The sequence below is a fragment of the Antechinus flavipes genome, chromosome 1 (assembly GCF_016432865.1).
Source record: "Antechinus flavipes isolate AdamAnt ecotype Samford, QLD, Australia chromosome 1, AdamAnt_v2, whole genome shotgun sequence".
NCBI lineage: Eukaryota > Metazoa > Chordata > Mammalia > Dasyuromorphia > Dasyuridae > Antechinus > Antechinus flavipes.
In genome coordinates, this window is record NC_067398.1 from 456897761 (window position 1) to 456910107 (window position 12347).

The 12347-nt window shown below is 36.2% G+C and overlaps 1 protein-coding gene across 1 annotated transcript in view; it reads left to right on the forward strand.

Moving 5' to 3' along the window:
* Positions 1-1425: 1425 nt before the first annotated feature.
* The window catches only part of ARMC1 (armadillo repeat containing 1), an 81963-nt gene continuing 71041 nt past the window's right edge, over positions 1426-12347 (forward strand). The window contains exons 1-2 of the mRNA XM_051970115.1: positions 1426-1679; positions 10653-10872. Coding sequence (XP_051826075.1) covers positions 10696-10872 — 177 coding nt within the window. The 5' untranslated portion in view covers positions 1426-1679; positions 10653-10695. The remainder of the gene's footprint in view (positions 1680-10652; positions 10873-12347) is intronic.

The following is a 12347-nucleotide window of genomic DNA, read 5'->3' on the forward strand; positions in this document are numbered from 1 at the left end:
TAGGTCATAACCCCATTTTGACCTTATCTTGGTGTATGGTGTTAAGTGTGGGTCAATGCCTAGTTTCTGTCATACTAATTTCCAATTTTCCCAGCAATTTTTGTCAATGCGTTCTTATCCCCAAAACTGGGGTTTTTGGGTTTGTCAAACACTATATTATTAAAGTTATTGGCTGTTTTGTCCTTTGAACCTAACCTATTCCATTGATCAACTAGTTTATTTCTTAGCTAATAGCAGATGGTTTTAGTAACTGCTGCTTTATAATATAATTTTAGATCTGGTACAGGTAGGCCACCTTCATTTGATTTTTTTTTTTTTCATTAATTCCCTTGAATCAAATTTTTTTTTTTCTGTAAAATAGGAGGCAAGATTCTTAACTGAGAAGAATTGGGGGAGGAAGGGAGGAACTATGGGAGATTTGAAGAGATCTGAAAAGGTTTAGAAGTGCATCTGTGAATTGATGGAGGTATGTATAATAGGACTAAATAATGAGTATCCAGGTGAGAATATGTAACAAATTTTTAGGGGACCTGTCAGCACAGCTGGGTGATTTTCTCCACGTTTATTCAGCAGTTTAGAAGCACATTTGTAGGAAAGAAAGTGGCAATTGGTGGGAGTTATTGAAGGTTGAGGCTTAGTCCTGTGTAATTTGAAATATAAAGGACATAGTAACCCAGAATAGAATAATGTAAAGCTGAATTGACATTAAGTCTCAGACTTCTCATCTATAAAATGAAGATAAAATATGGAAAGCATTATACAACTTTCAAGTGTTATACACATTGAACATTTACCTAGGTGATTTGCATTTTATACTATACATTCCGAATAAATAGGAAAATTTTGTATAGGAGAATTATTGCTCATATTGAGGAAATTACATTGTCCAAAATTTTTGATTCTTGATAAGAAAATGATAGAAAAAAATTGAGGAAAATTGTCTCCAAAGGGAGTTGCACTGATGCTTGAATTGACTAAAGGTGCTTAATAGAGGATGATGTAAATGTGGGTAGCACTTGGGTAGTGGTTTCTTTAAAAAACAGTAAAAAAGAAAGAAACCATTTTTTGATAATTAAGATAAATATTTTCGTTAGCAAAGTTAGCAAAAATTCCACGAACTGGTTCCTGGGAAATAAAGTTTTAAGCCGAGCCGCTTCATTTGGAAGTACTACAGAGTCCTTCAAGTCACATTGAATTCTGGGAATTGTAGTTCTAAAGCTGAAACTAAGCTCTCTCTAAGTCTCAAACTCCACGAGATTTCTCCTATAGGCAGAGCCCAGGCGGACGGTAAGGCGCGAGGTCCATTCCAGTGTTTCTGGTTTCCTATTGGCTCTATCTTTATAAGGCCACGACTCTTTATCCTTCGTAGCCAACGACCTTCGTACCCTAAGAAGAACTTCAGGAATTGGTGAAAATTGATCTCGCGCTTAGAGCCAATGAGCGCGCAGAGACTGCAGAAGTGATCGGGTCACCGAGCTAGAGTCCCCTGTTCAGTCCTCCTCCCTTGCTTTTAGCTTCTCTAAAGTGTTCTTCTTCTGGGCCAAAGTAGTTGAGTCTTTTCCGCTAGCCGCGGCGGGGACAGCGAACGGCACCACCTCCACGGGCCTTGGAACGCTTCCGACCGTGTGGCTCCACGATGCGGCGGGGCCTGAATGCGTGAAGCTGCCCTCGGAGCGTCGGTACGTTGGGACGTCCCAGCTCGCCAGGCAGTGAGGCGAACGGGTGGGCTGGAGGACAAAGTGTCGGCCGGCAAGCCAGGCTGGGCCAAACGATCTCTGTACTTTGGGGGTGGGTCTCGACCAAGGAGAGGCCTTCGTTCTTGACTGGCCCGCGGTCTTTGGTTTCCCGCTCGGCCCCAAGTTTGGTCTTGTTGGAACTCAGTGGTGACCGTCGTCTTCTTTGTTTTAGTTCTCTCCAAGAAGATTTAACTGTCCTGATCCTTTTACTAGTCATGTCAGTCAGCACTTATTCTCTCCCCCATTCCCCCGCCTTGGTGCCTAGGGGCTATGTTTGGATGTATGGGGGGGCAAGGACGAAACTATCCTTGCTTTTAGGGAGCTTATGTTTTGTAAGGGAAACTGGAGGTACATGTGAGTAAGCAAAAAGATGTACAAAGCAAATATAAGTTAATTTCTGGTTGAGAGGTGGAGACAAAAGCCACTAGTAGTAGCTGGGCTGTCGAGGGGGGTGTAATTAGGTTTTAGCAGGTTGTGCTTGAGCTGAACTATGAAAGAAATTAGAAATGCAAAAGTCTTCTGGAATCCTTTAAGAATGATCAAATCCAAACTCCTGCTACAGGCCTTTCAGAGTCTCTGAACCCCTTCTAAATCACCTCCCAGCCTTCCACTATTATTGCCTATCCCGCTAAAGTTTTTCTTGTTTACTCTGTGTATACATATATTTTCAAGTACATGTATGTGTAAATACATATACATATGTAAGTAAAATGTATATAGCAAATACACATTTGTATGTATACATGTGCATGTATATACATGCAACTTTTTACTTTTATTTGTTATTTCAGGTCTTAGTAGCACAAAAAGCACTTAATGACTTTTGAATGAAAAGGGGGAGGTCTGTATTTGTAGAAAGATATGAAGAGTATCAAATAGTGAATTTTCTTTGGATTTTTAATGTAGGCAAATGTGTAAGCACACCGGAAAGGTAGGTGGGACCCTGCTTGTAAAAGGCTTTAAAATCCCCAATATAGTAGTTTATATTTGAGTTTATAGGTAAAAGGGAGAGGCACTGATGCTTTTTGAGAAGGTGATTATGGATTGGAATGAGAATTTTTTAGACCTCTTAGGACATTGTTGCAATAAACCTGGTATGGCTATTTGAGTGAAGAGTGGGGACCTAATGGGAGAGATACTGTGGACAGACATGGTAAAGACTTGGCAACTGATAAACATGAGAAATGAAAGAAGAATTAAGGGTAACAGAATATGAACTTGGGTGACTAAGAACTATGATGATATCCTCAAAAGGAAGAAGAAAGCATTTGAAGGAAATTGCAGATGAACTCTGTTTTGGAATTGCCATAGAAACTTTGATTTTTTTTCTTGCCTTTTGACACCTCATTTCAAATGCATCATTTTTTTCCCCCCATACTATGTTTCACTTCATAATATTTGGCTGCTTTTTATCAAGTGTGGAAGTATAGCAGTGCTAGCCACAGATTTTCATGTAGTTGGCTCCTTTCAAATGTGCTTAAGCCAATGCTTGCTGAGTAGAATATAGTGGTTTGTTGAAACTAACAAGGTCTATGTAATTCTCAATTCTGTTGTGCACATTTGTTTAAATCTTCAAGGACTTCATAAAATCTATTGATGAACTTGCATGGGGCACAAATGTTAGTAATGCACATTGTTTTCAGTTATTTTTCAGTTGTCAGATTCTTTGTGACCCCATTTGGGGGGTTTTCTTGGCAAAGACATTGGTGTGGTTTGCCATTTTCTTATCTAGCTCATTCTACAGAGGACACTGAAGCAACAAGGTTAAGTGGCTTACCCCAGAATCACACAACTTGTGCCTGGATATAAATAATGCTAAATGAATGTGTAGTTTTTGAAGGTCTTATCCTTAAAATTCAATTGAACAATATTTAAGCATCTATTTGTGTAGAAGCAACATGGCCTAAAGTGGGTAACCTTTTTTCTCCCAAGGGTCATTTAGAAATTTATAATGTTATTTGAGACCCATACAAAATTATCAACTTAAAGAACTCAAGTAGCGGGAAGTTTTTGTTGCCTGCTGATGGCAGGACTAGATCAAATGATTTATTGGGCCTTATATGACCAGTGGGCTTGGATGTTCCCCACCCCTGGTCTAGTGAATAAGCAGCAAGCCTTCAAGCCAGGAAGATCCAGGTTCAAGGCTTGTTACTGACAAACACTCTGTGGCTCTATGCAGGCTAAATAACTTCTCAATACCTTAGATGACTCTAAGACTAGAGAAAGTGCCGTGATTCATTAGTAAAGGGAGTTTCTTTAGTAGGGAATTCTCTTTGCCAGTGAAATTTTAAGTCCATGTCAGTTGCTGTCTCTATAACAGTGCAATATGAGAGACTCAGGCTATGCAGAAACAAAGATGAAATAGCCCCTATCCTCAAGGAATAGCTTGTCTTTTCAGAGATATTAGATATATATATCAATTAAAATACAAAGTAGCGGAAGAAGGAGAGAAAAACAACTGGTGGCACTTGGTCTGGTCTTTGAAGAAAACTATGGATTCTGCAACCACCTTTCTCTGTTCTCCTTCTTTCCTCTGTTCTCTTAATAATAGTTATGTCTTTTCTTTGTAAAGTGCCAGCCATTGTACTTGTGCTTTTGATCCCATCTCCAGCAGCATGCTTCTTTCTAATTCCCCTCCTTCCTCCCCTTCTCTTCCCTCCCCCTCCCCCCCAAGCAATTGGGGTTAAGTGACTTGCTCAGAGTCACCCAGCTAGGAAGTATTAAGTGTCTGATATCAAATTTGAACTCAAGCCCTCCTGACTTCAGGGCTGGGGCTCTGTCCATTGCATTTTATCACCTAGCTGTTCCTTCTTCCCTCTTTTTAATCTTTGCCATTAGTTATAAATGTGTTTAGATTCCCAGATCCATAAAAATCTTTCCTTAAACTCATGCAGCTATCAAACCTTATTTCTCCTCTCTTCATTGACAAATAGAAAAAATTCATTTTCTTCATTTTTCTTAACTCCCATTCCTCAACCCAGTTTCTGTTTTCTTCCCCTCCATATGTGAACCCCAAGATTATCAGGGGGTCTAAATTGCTAAGTCCAGTGAACTTTTTTCAGTCCTCACTTTTCTTGATCTTACATTGTTGATTGGATACTCCATCTTTCTGGATAAGTCTTTCCTGTGTTTTCCTGAAATTGCTGTTTTTAGACTTTTTTTTTTGCAAGATCACCATCCTGGTTCTGTGTGTAGCCCCTCATGTCTTTCCTTATCCTCCATCTGGGTGATCTTATCAACTCTCACCTGTCATCTTTAGCTATCATCTGTGTGCAGATGACTCTTAAAGATATACATGCATATCCAGCTCTTCTCTTCTAAGTTTGTCTATTTTCTGAACACTGTAGATCTTTATTTCCCTGTAGATATTTAAAATTTATATATTCCAAAACAAAATTCATTATTTCTCTCCTTAAACTCCTAATATTCCTGTTTCTCTTAAGAGTATCAGCATTCTTTTAGTTTCCCCAGGTTTATAACCTCATTGCCTTCTTCAGTTCTTTATACTCTTAGACATCTGTTGTCTTATTTCCACCTTCACATCATCTCTCATATCTCTCCCCTTTCCATTTATGCTACATTCATCCTAGTTCCTCTCCTGCTTCAGAAGCTTCAATGATTCCCACTCTTGCCTCTCTGTGGCATATAAAAGCTCTTTACAATCATATTTCTACTTTTCTTTCTGGGATGATTATACATTGTTCCTTTTTGTGTACTCTTAAGTTCCAGCCAAACTTGCCTGTTGCCATTCTCCAAAGATGACTTTTATCTCTGGCTTCCATGCCCTTGCAGAGGTTTTCTCCTATGCCTGGAGTGTTGGAATCTTTACAAACTGCTAACTCATTAGAGTTGATGTTTTGGAGTATTATCTATTCACCTCCATTTCTTGTGACCCCCATCTCCCTTCAGGACTCAACTGAAATTCCACTTCTGACAATAGAGCTTTCAGGATGTTCTTTGGTTATCAGTGTGCCTCCCTCTTCTTCTGCAATTGTGTGTGTGTGTGTGTGTGTGTGTGTGTGTATGTATCCTGATTTTTACTTATCATTATTCATGATATATTTTCTCCCTGACTCAAGGAAAATATAAGCTTCTTGAAAACAGCGACTTATTTTTTCTTTGTTTTTCTGAGTACCTGATATAGTGCCTGGTGTATATTAATCACTATAGGAAGTAATTACTGCATTGAATTGACTCCTGAGGGACAATCCATACAAGGACTCAGGTAGGAAATGAAATGTCCTTTTTTGACACTCCTTCCCCCCAAAAAAAGGTAGGGGATCAATTTGATTGGAACATACTGTATGTGAAAGGAAATGATATGAAATACTTATAGACAAATATGTGGAACTTGTACTGTGCAGTGCTTTAAATGCCAGGCACAGAGGTCTGTATTTTATCCTAAAAATTGTAAGAAGTTACTGAAAATCTCTGAGCAGGATAGTAGTATAATGATCAGATTCCTGTTTTAGGAGCAGTTATTTTATAATTGTGTAAAATATTGGATTTAGAAGGGGAAAGATAGGAAGCAGGGAGAGACCAATTAAGTTCTTTTTTATATATAATATCCAATGGCCCAAGTGGAAGACAATGAAATATCATAGGATCATATTTTGAGAACTGAGAGAACCTAGAACTCATTTTTTTTTTTTTTTACAACTTCTCATTTTATAAATAAGATTCAAGACACATGAAGCGGCTTTACAAGGTAGCTTAAAATATCTAGGGTTTGAACCCATATTCCTTGCTTCTAAATATAACAGTTTTTCCATAATATCATACAGCTTTTGTGTGCATAGAGTGAAAGTAGGGAATGTATGTGAGAAATTATGTGGAGATAAAATTAACAGAAGTTGGCAGCTAATTGGGTGGAGGAGGGGAGAAGTGATTTTGAACTTGTAGATGGGATGACAGGAAGTATGGTGATTTCTTAGTCAAAGTAAGGACATTTAGAGTAAGTTTGTTCAGGGAGAAATATAGTGAATCCTTTTTGGATTTATTGAGTTTGAGCCATATGGGGTTTCCAGTAAATAGTTTCTGATTCAGAGCTGAAATTGAGGTGAAAAAGTAGGACAGAATAAACAACCAAAAACTTGGAAATCATTTGCATAGAGATGATAATGGGGTCCGGGGACCTGATGAAATGATCAAGTATCTATCTCACAGTTCTCTATTCTATTTGAAACTGAGTTATCTTAAGAAAAATGAGGAAAGGTCATAAAGATATCACACTCTTATCCTTTTAAAACTTACTTGAAAGGTACAACATGGGGATTTCAAAATAGGAAGGAGCCAAAACCATTTTTTTTTAAACTTCTAAAACTAATGAATTCATCTTTGGGGATTAATGTAAGGTTGATGCAATTTATATGAAAAACCAAACTATTTGGATAATTAATGAGAGTTGTTTTCCTAACGTTGTTATAGATTGCTTTCAGAATGGCTAAACTAATCATTCCAGTAACAAATACTGGAATTATATTAGTATACCTGTTTTCTCAAAGTTCTTTTAGCATTTGTCACTAATATTTTTTAATCACATTTGCCAGTTTGATGTATCTGAGATATGAAACTTAGGCTTGTTTTAATTTACATTTCTTTTATTAGTGATTTAGAATATTTTTCATATGTCTATTGATAGCTGGGATTTCTTACTCTAAAAACCACCTGTTTATATCCTTGGACCATTTATCAATTGAAGAATAGCTTTTATTTTTAAAATTTAATTTGGTTCCCTAAATGTCTTAGGAATTAAACTTTTATCAGAGAAACTTAATGCAAAGATTTTCCCCTTTATTTGCTTCTCTTCTAGTTTTAGCTACATTGATTTTGATTATTTGTTGGTTTTATTTGCAGTAAAACTTTTAATTTCATGTAATAAACATTGTTCATTTTATTTCTTGTGTATCATTTCTTTTTCTTGTTTGGTCTTGATCTCTGCTCTTATCCATAGATCTGATGGGTAATTTTTTTTCTTAATGAATTTACTTTTTAATAGGGCGGTATGACACTTAAAGGAAAGTGGAACAGAGAAGGAAGTTTTGGCCTAAGAGTCTGTGAATGTGAATGCTGTTATAGGACAATAAATTGGCACAGTTTTTTTTGTAACTATATTGGTAACATTAGTTTGATTATTATTCCCACGGCAAGCATACACAAAGTAAGATGCCTTTACTGGGTAGGCCCTGGTTTCCTGGTAGATTGCTTTATAGAATCTATTTCTGAGTTTTTTCCTGATCTGAACTTGATTCAGCTCTAGGAATACTAGAGTAAGCTATTATGTACAAAGGTACTGTTTTGAAATTACATGTTTTCATTTGTTAGAATATTCATATATTTTCCTCCAACTTTTGAAGAAAGATATTTTATTTTGTGTTAAAGCTGCTTAAAAGTCTATCTTCTATCTCATTTCAAGAAAAATGGAAGTGTGTATCAGGGTTGTTGGTCTTTTTAATACTTGATAAGTCACAACCCCTTTTTTTCCTGTTATATTGGGAATTTGCTGCTGCTTTTATTCTGCCCACAGCTAAGCACATAGCCTAGAGAAGACCCTCAATATGTTTGAGCAATGAGTATCTGACTTAGGTATTTGACTGATTGGCTGTTCTGAAACCTAATTATATTGCTTCTCCCATTTGGTGTGGAAGGAGCCAGTAGCTATGGTTTAAGAGCATTTGAGGAAGAGATATCATGAAACACTACAAGAATGTTTTTTCCCCTAAGGCTCCCTTTAGATAGAAAAGCGCTAAGGGAGAAATCAAGTCTAATAGGGTACAGAAAGTCCTGTTACTGATAGCGTACCTAGTTCTCAGATAGATATCTGAGTTGGGTCACTTATCTGGCTTCTTTTTTCATAGGTCTTATACATGTGTAATACACATGCTTGCATGAGCAATTTATTATCCTCATAGGGAAAAGTGTGTAACTAGCCAATAATAAAGACAACCAGAAGGAAAAACATTCCATTAATCATTCATTTTGTGGCCTGTTTATACCTTTTTTTTTTTTTAAATATGGTTTTTAAGAAAACAAACAACTTATTTAACAATTGAAGTTATCTAAAAGGAGTTTTACTGCTGATGCTGAATTGACTACTTGATATGTATAGTGTAGAGGAGATTTTTGTTTAGACTATGGTTGAACTAGGTGGCTTCTGAGGTAGGTCCCTTCCAACTCAACATTGTATGAGTTTGAGACTTTCTTGAAACTGCAACATTGACAAATAAATAAGAAGTCAATGCTATTGTGGTTGGTTGTTCTGCAATTCTCAAAGAGGACCATGACATCAGGGAGGTGGTGCCATGACATGCAAGTGAATTGGTTTTAAGTGAGGGAGGATTGTGCAAGGTCACCTGCCTCACTTTCCCTTCCAGAGCCATCTGGGTCCAGTGGCCCAGATATAGATCAAGATGACTGGAGATGGCTCAGCATGCAATGAGAGACTTGGTCTTTTTAAGCCAAGTTCTTCAACAGATCTCAGTTTGACTGATACTGAACCCATTCGGTGATTAAGGCTGGGTAGCAATTGAGGCAAAGAATATCTTCTTTATAAACGTAGGTGTATGTACATTTTAGAGAAAATAATATAGATTTATATCAAATTAGACAGTAATTGTGAGGTAGCTTGCAAACTAAGGTGCAATGCAAATACTAATGTTATTCCCATAGATAATCTCATTACTATGTTCCTTATCAATACAAATTAGTATAGCAGTGATACTTGATTTATGTGCAAAAGTGAGTCTAGATTCTTCAAGATAGTATTGTTTTAGCACAGGTTCTGTTGGCTTTAACCAAAGCTGAAAACCAGAGAGAAATTGTTTCTGTGTGAGAACCAGATTAGCTAAAAAGGGAGGAGGATTTTTTTTTTTTTTTTTGAGCATGGTGACTTAGGAATAGATACATTTACAAAAATTCAGTACAGTTGAGAACTTGCTCTTTAAAAATTTGGCTCTTGTTTTAAAAGTTTTTAAAAGATTGATACAACTTTTCAAGGTCAAGTGATCACTAACATCTTTTTTTTTGTTCCAAAATAAATAAATGGCCCATATTATTTTTTCATCAAATTGGAGAACATCCACTAAACAGTAAGAACTCAGGTTATCCGCAAGAGAAAGTTGGTTTGTTTTTGAACTTTGGATATGAATAGAATTTTTATATATTGTCTACCTACTTGAGTTTCATTCTTCTAAACAAATATTTCCTAATTAGAATAACCTAACTATAATATGAAGGGATTAAGTTAAATGATGAAATTCAAAGAAATTAAATCCTTTAAAAAATATTTGTTTTTACGCAATTTATTAATTTGTGGAACTGAGACTACAAACATGGTTTGGTGGCTGGGAGATAATATTATTATATTGCACCAAAATCTACCAGTCTCTATCAAGCCAAATTTGCTTCCTGCAGCTTTTACTTTCTCCTCCACTTTTGCTTATCAGATTCAATTAGAACAAGTTTAATCCTTCTCTTGTATCACAGTCCTTCAACTGTCTGATGAAAACTGAAATGAAAGTGTTGGACTTGATAATATTTAAAGGTCCCATCCACCTTTAAAGCTGTGATCCTGTGATTTTGTCTTCTAGCCAACATCTTCCCTATTCCTTTAAACCACTTTTCATATGATAAAACTTTTGGATTTCTTATAATTCTAGTATATTTCCTTTTCTGCTGCCCAATTTATCAACTAAAATGTGACTCTCACAATTGAATATGCTGTTCCAGAGATGTGATCTGAGCAGGACAAGGGGAACTTGTGCCTCATGAGTACTGGGTAGATGCTTCTCAAGATAGCCCAGGATCCCCTTCTTTATATAAATTTAATTCAGCTTTTAGCTTTTTAGGTTCTATGCTGTACTCTAGGAGATTTAAATCATTAACCTGTGATACTAATTAAACTATTTTTCTCAACAGAATTAAAAAGAAAAAGACATTATTTCTTCATATGGCATAGAAGATGAGTTCTGTCACCATGAATGATGAGCCTGATGCACTTTCGGTGGTTAACCAGCTTCGGGATCTTGCAGCAGATCCGCTAAATAGACGAGCCATTGTCCAGGATCAAGGATGTCTGCCGGGCCTCATTTTGTTTATGGATCACCCCAATCCTCCTGTTGTCCACTCAGCTTTGCTAGTAAGTGATACCTTAATGCTTGTTAAATGTTATAAATTTTAGGTTAGCTTTTTCCTTCAGGAGACTTTGTATATCTATTCTTCCCTCTTGAAATTTTATTTATCCTGTAAATCCATTTGCTTGTGTTCATCGAATCCATTTGCTTGTGTTTTTGGCTCAGTACAGTTTTTTTGTCATTAAGATGGTCTGTCCTTTTTCTTTTTCTTTTTTTTTTTTTTTTTAGTTCTTTTGAGAAAGATAAATATCCCCTTGAAAAAGGCAGTAGAGTTAATTCTTGGTTGACCTCATTTGGAGGTACAGTACAGATAAAAAATTTTTTTCTATTTGATATTGAACACTTATGAGCATGTCTGAGCTTGTGATTTACTATAGTTGGAAGCTGTCACCTTATTGATTATATAGCTCAGAGGTGCATAGTTGTCTGGTTTTCCCATTCTGCTTTCTGTCTTAGAATTCTTGATTGTTTCTGTTTTTTTTTGTTAAATAAAAATTTGTGAAGGCTTTTCCCCCTAGCTTTTTGGCCTATGGTAAAAAAAAAAAATTCTATTCATATAAACAAAGGGCTGATTAAATAAAAACCCATCCTCTCTGAGAGAGGCAGTATGGCTTTTTTTTTTTTTTTTCCCAATTTATTTTTATTTTTATTTTTTTAATAGCCTATTATTTACAAATTATATATATGGGTAATTTTACAGCATTGACAATTGCCAAACCTTTTGTTCCATGGCCTTTCTTAAACTGTGGTTCTCTACTTCATATAGAATCTAGTTACTGAATGTGGGAATCAGGAAATTATGATTTATTGTTAGTAAATGTTTGATTTGTATATCTATTTTATATACTGGGTTGTGTAAACATTTCTCAGGTGTAAAGGGTTCTCGAGTGGAAAAAATTTGTAAGAAGCCTTGGCCTAATGGATATCAAGGCATCTCTGGCTTAAAGAAGTTTCAGTCCTACATCTGACATATACTTGTTGGGAGACTGGAGTCAAATCACCTTTCCTCTTGTAAGTGTTCTAGGTGATTCTTGAAGGTTTTCATTTAGAGTGATTTGACTAATCTGCATTAGTTTCTACATTGGGTGTTTCTGAAATTGGTGAAATCACAGACTTAAGACAAAAAAATTGTATCTTAAGTATTTAGAAGTATAATACTGCCATGGATAAAGAGATACGTTTCTTCTAAGAAAAAAACTTAGATTTCTATCTTTTTAAATATTGCCAGTAGTTTTGTGTGTGTGTATGTGTGTGTGTGTGTGTGTATGTATGCATATGCATATGTATGCCTGTTTAAATTGGATTTGTGATTTCATCTGGTAAGAAACCCTTATGGAGGAAATTCCCTTTATCAATGCAGATTTAGTCCCTTCTCTGCAATTTATAATCTTAAATAGTTGTTTGAGAACTTGCCACTTGGGCCAAGGTGTCACAGCCTCTATGTGTCTGACTCACCCAGACCTGCTTTTAATTTTAATAT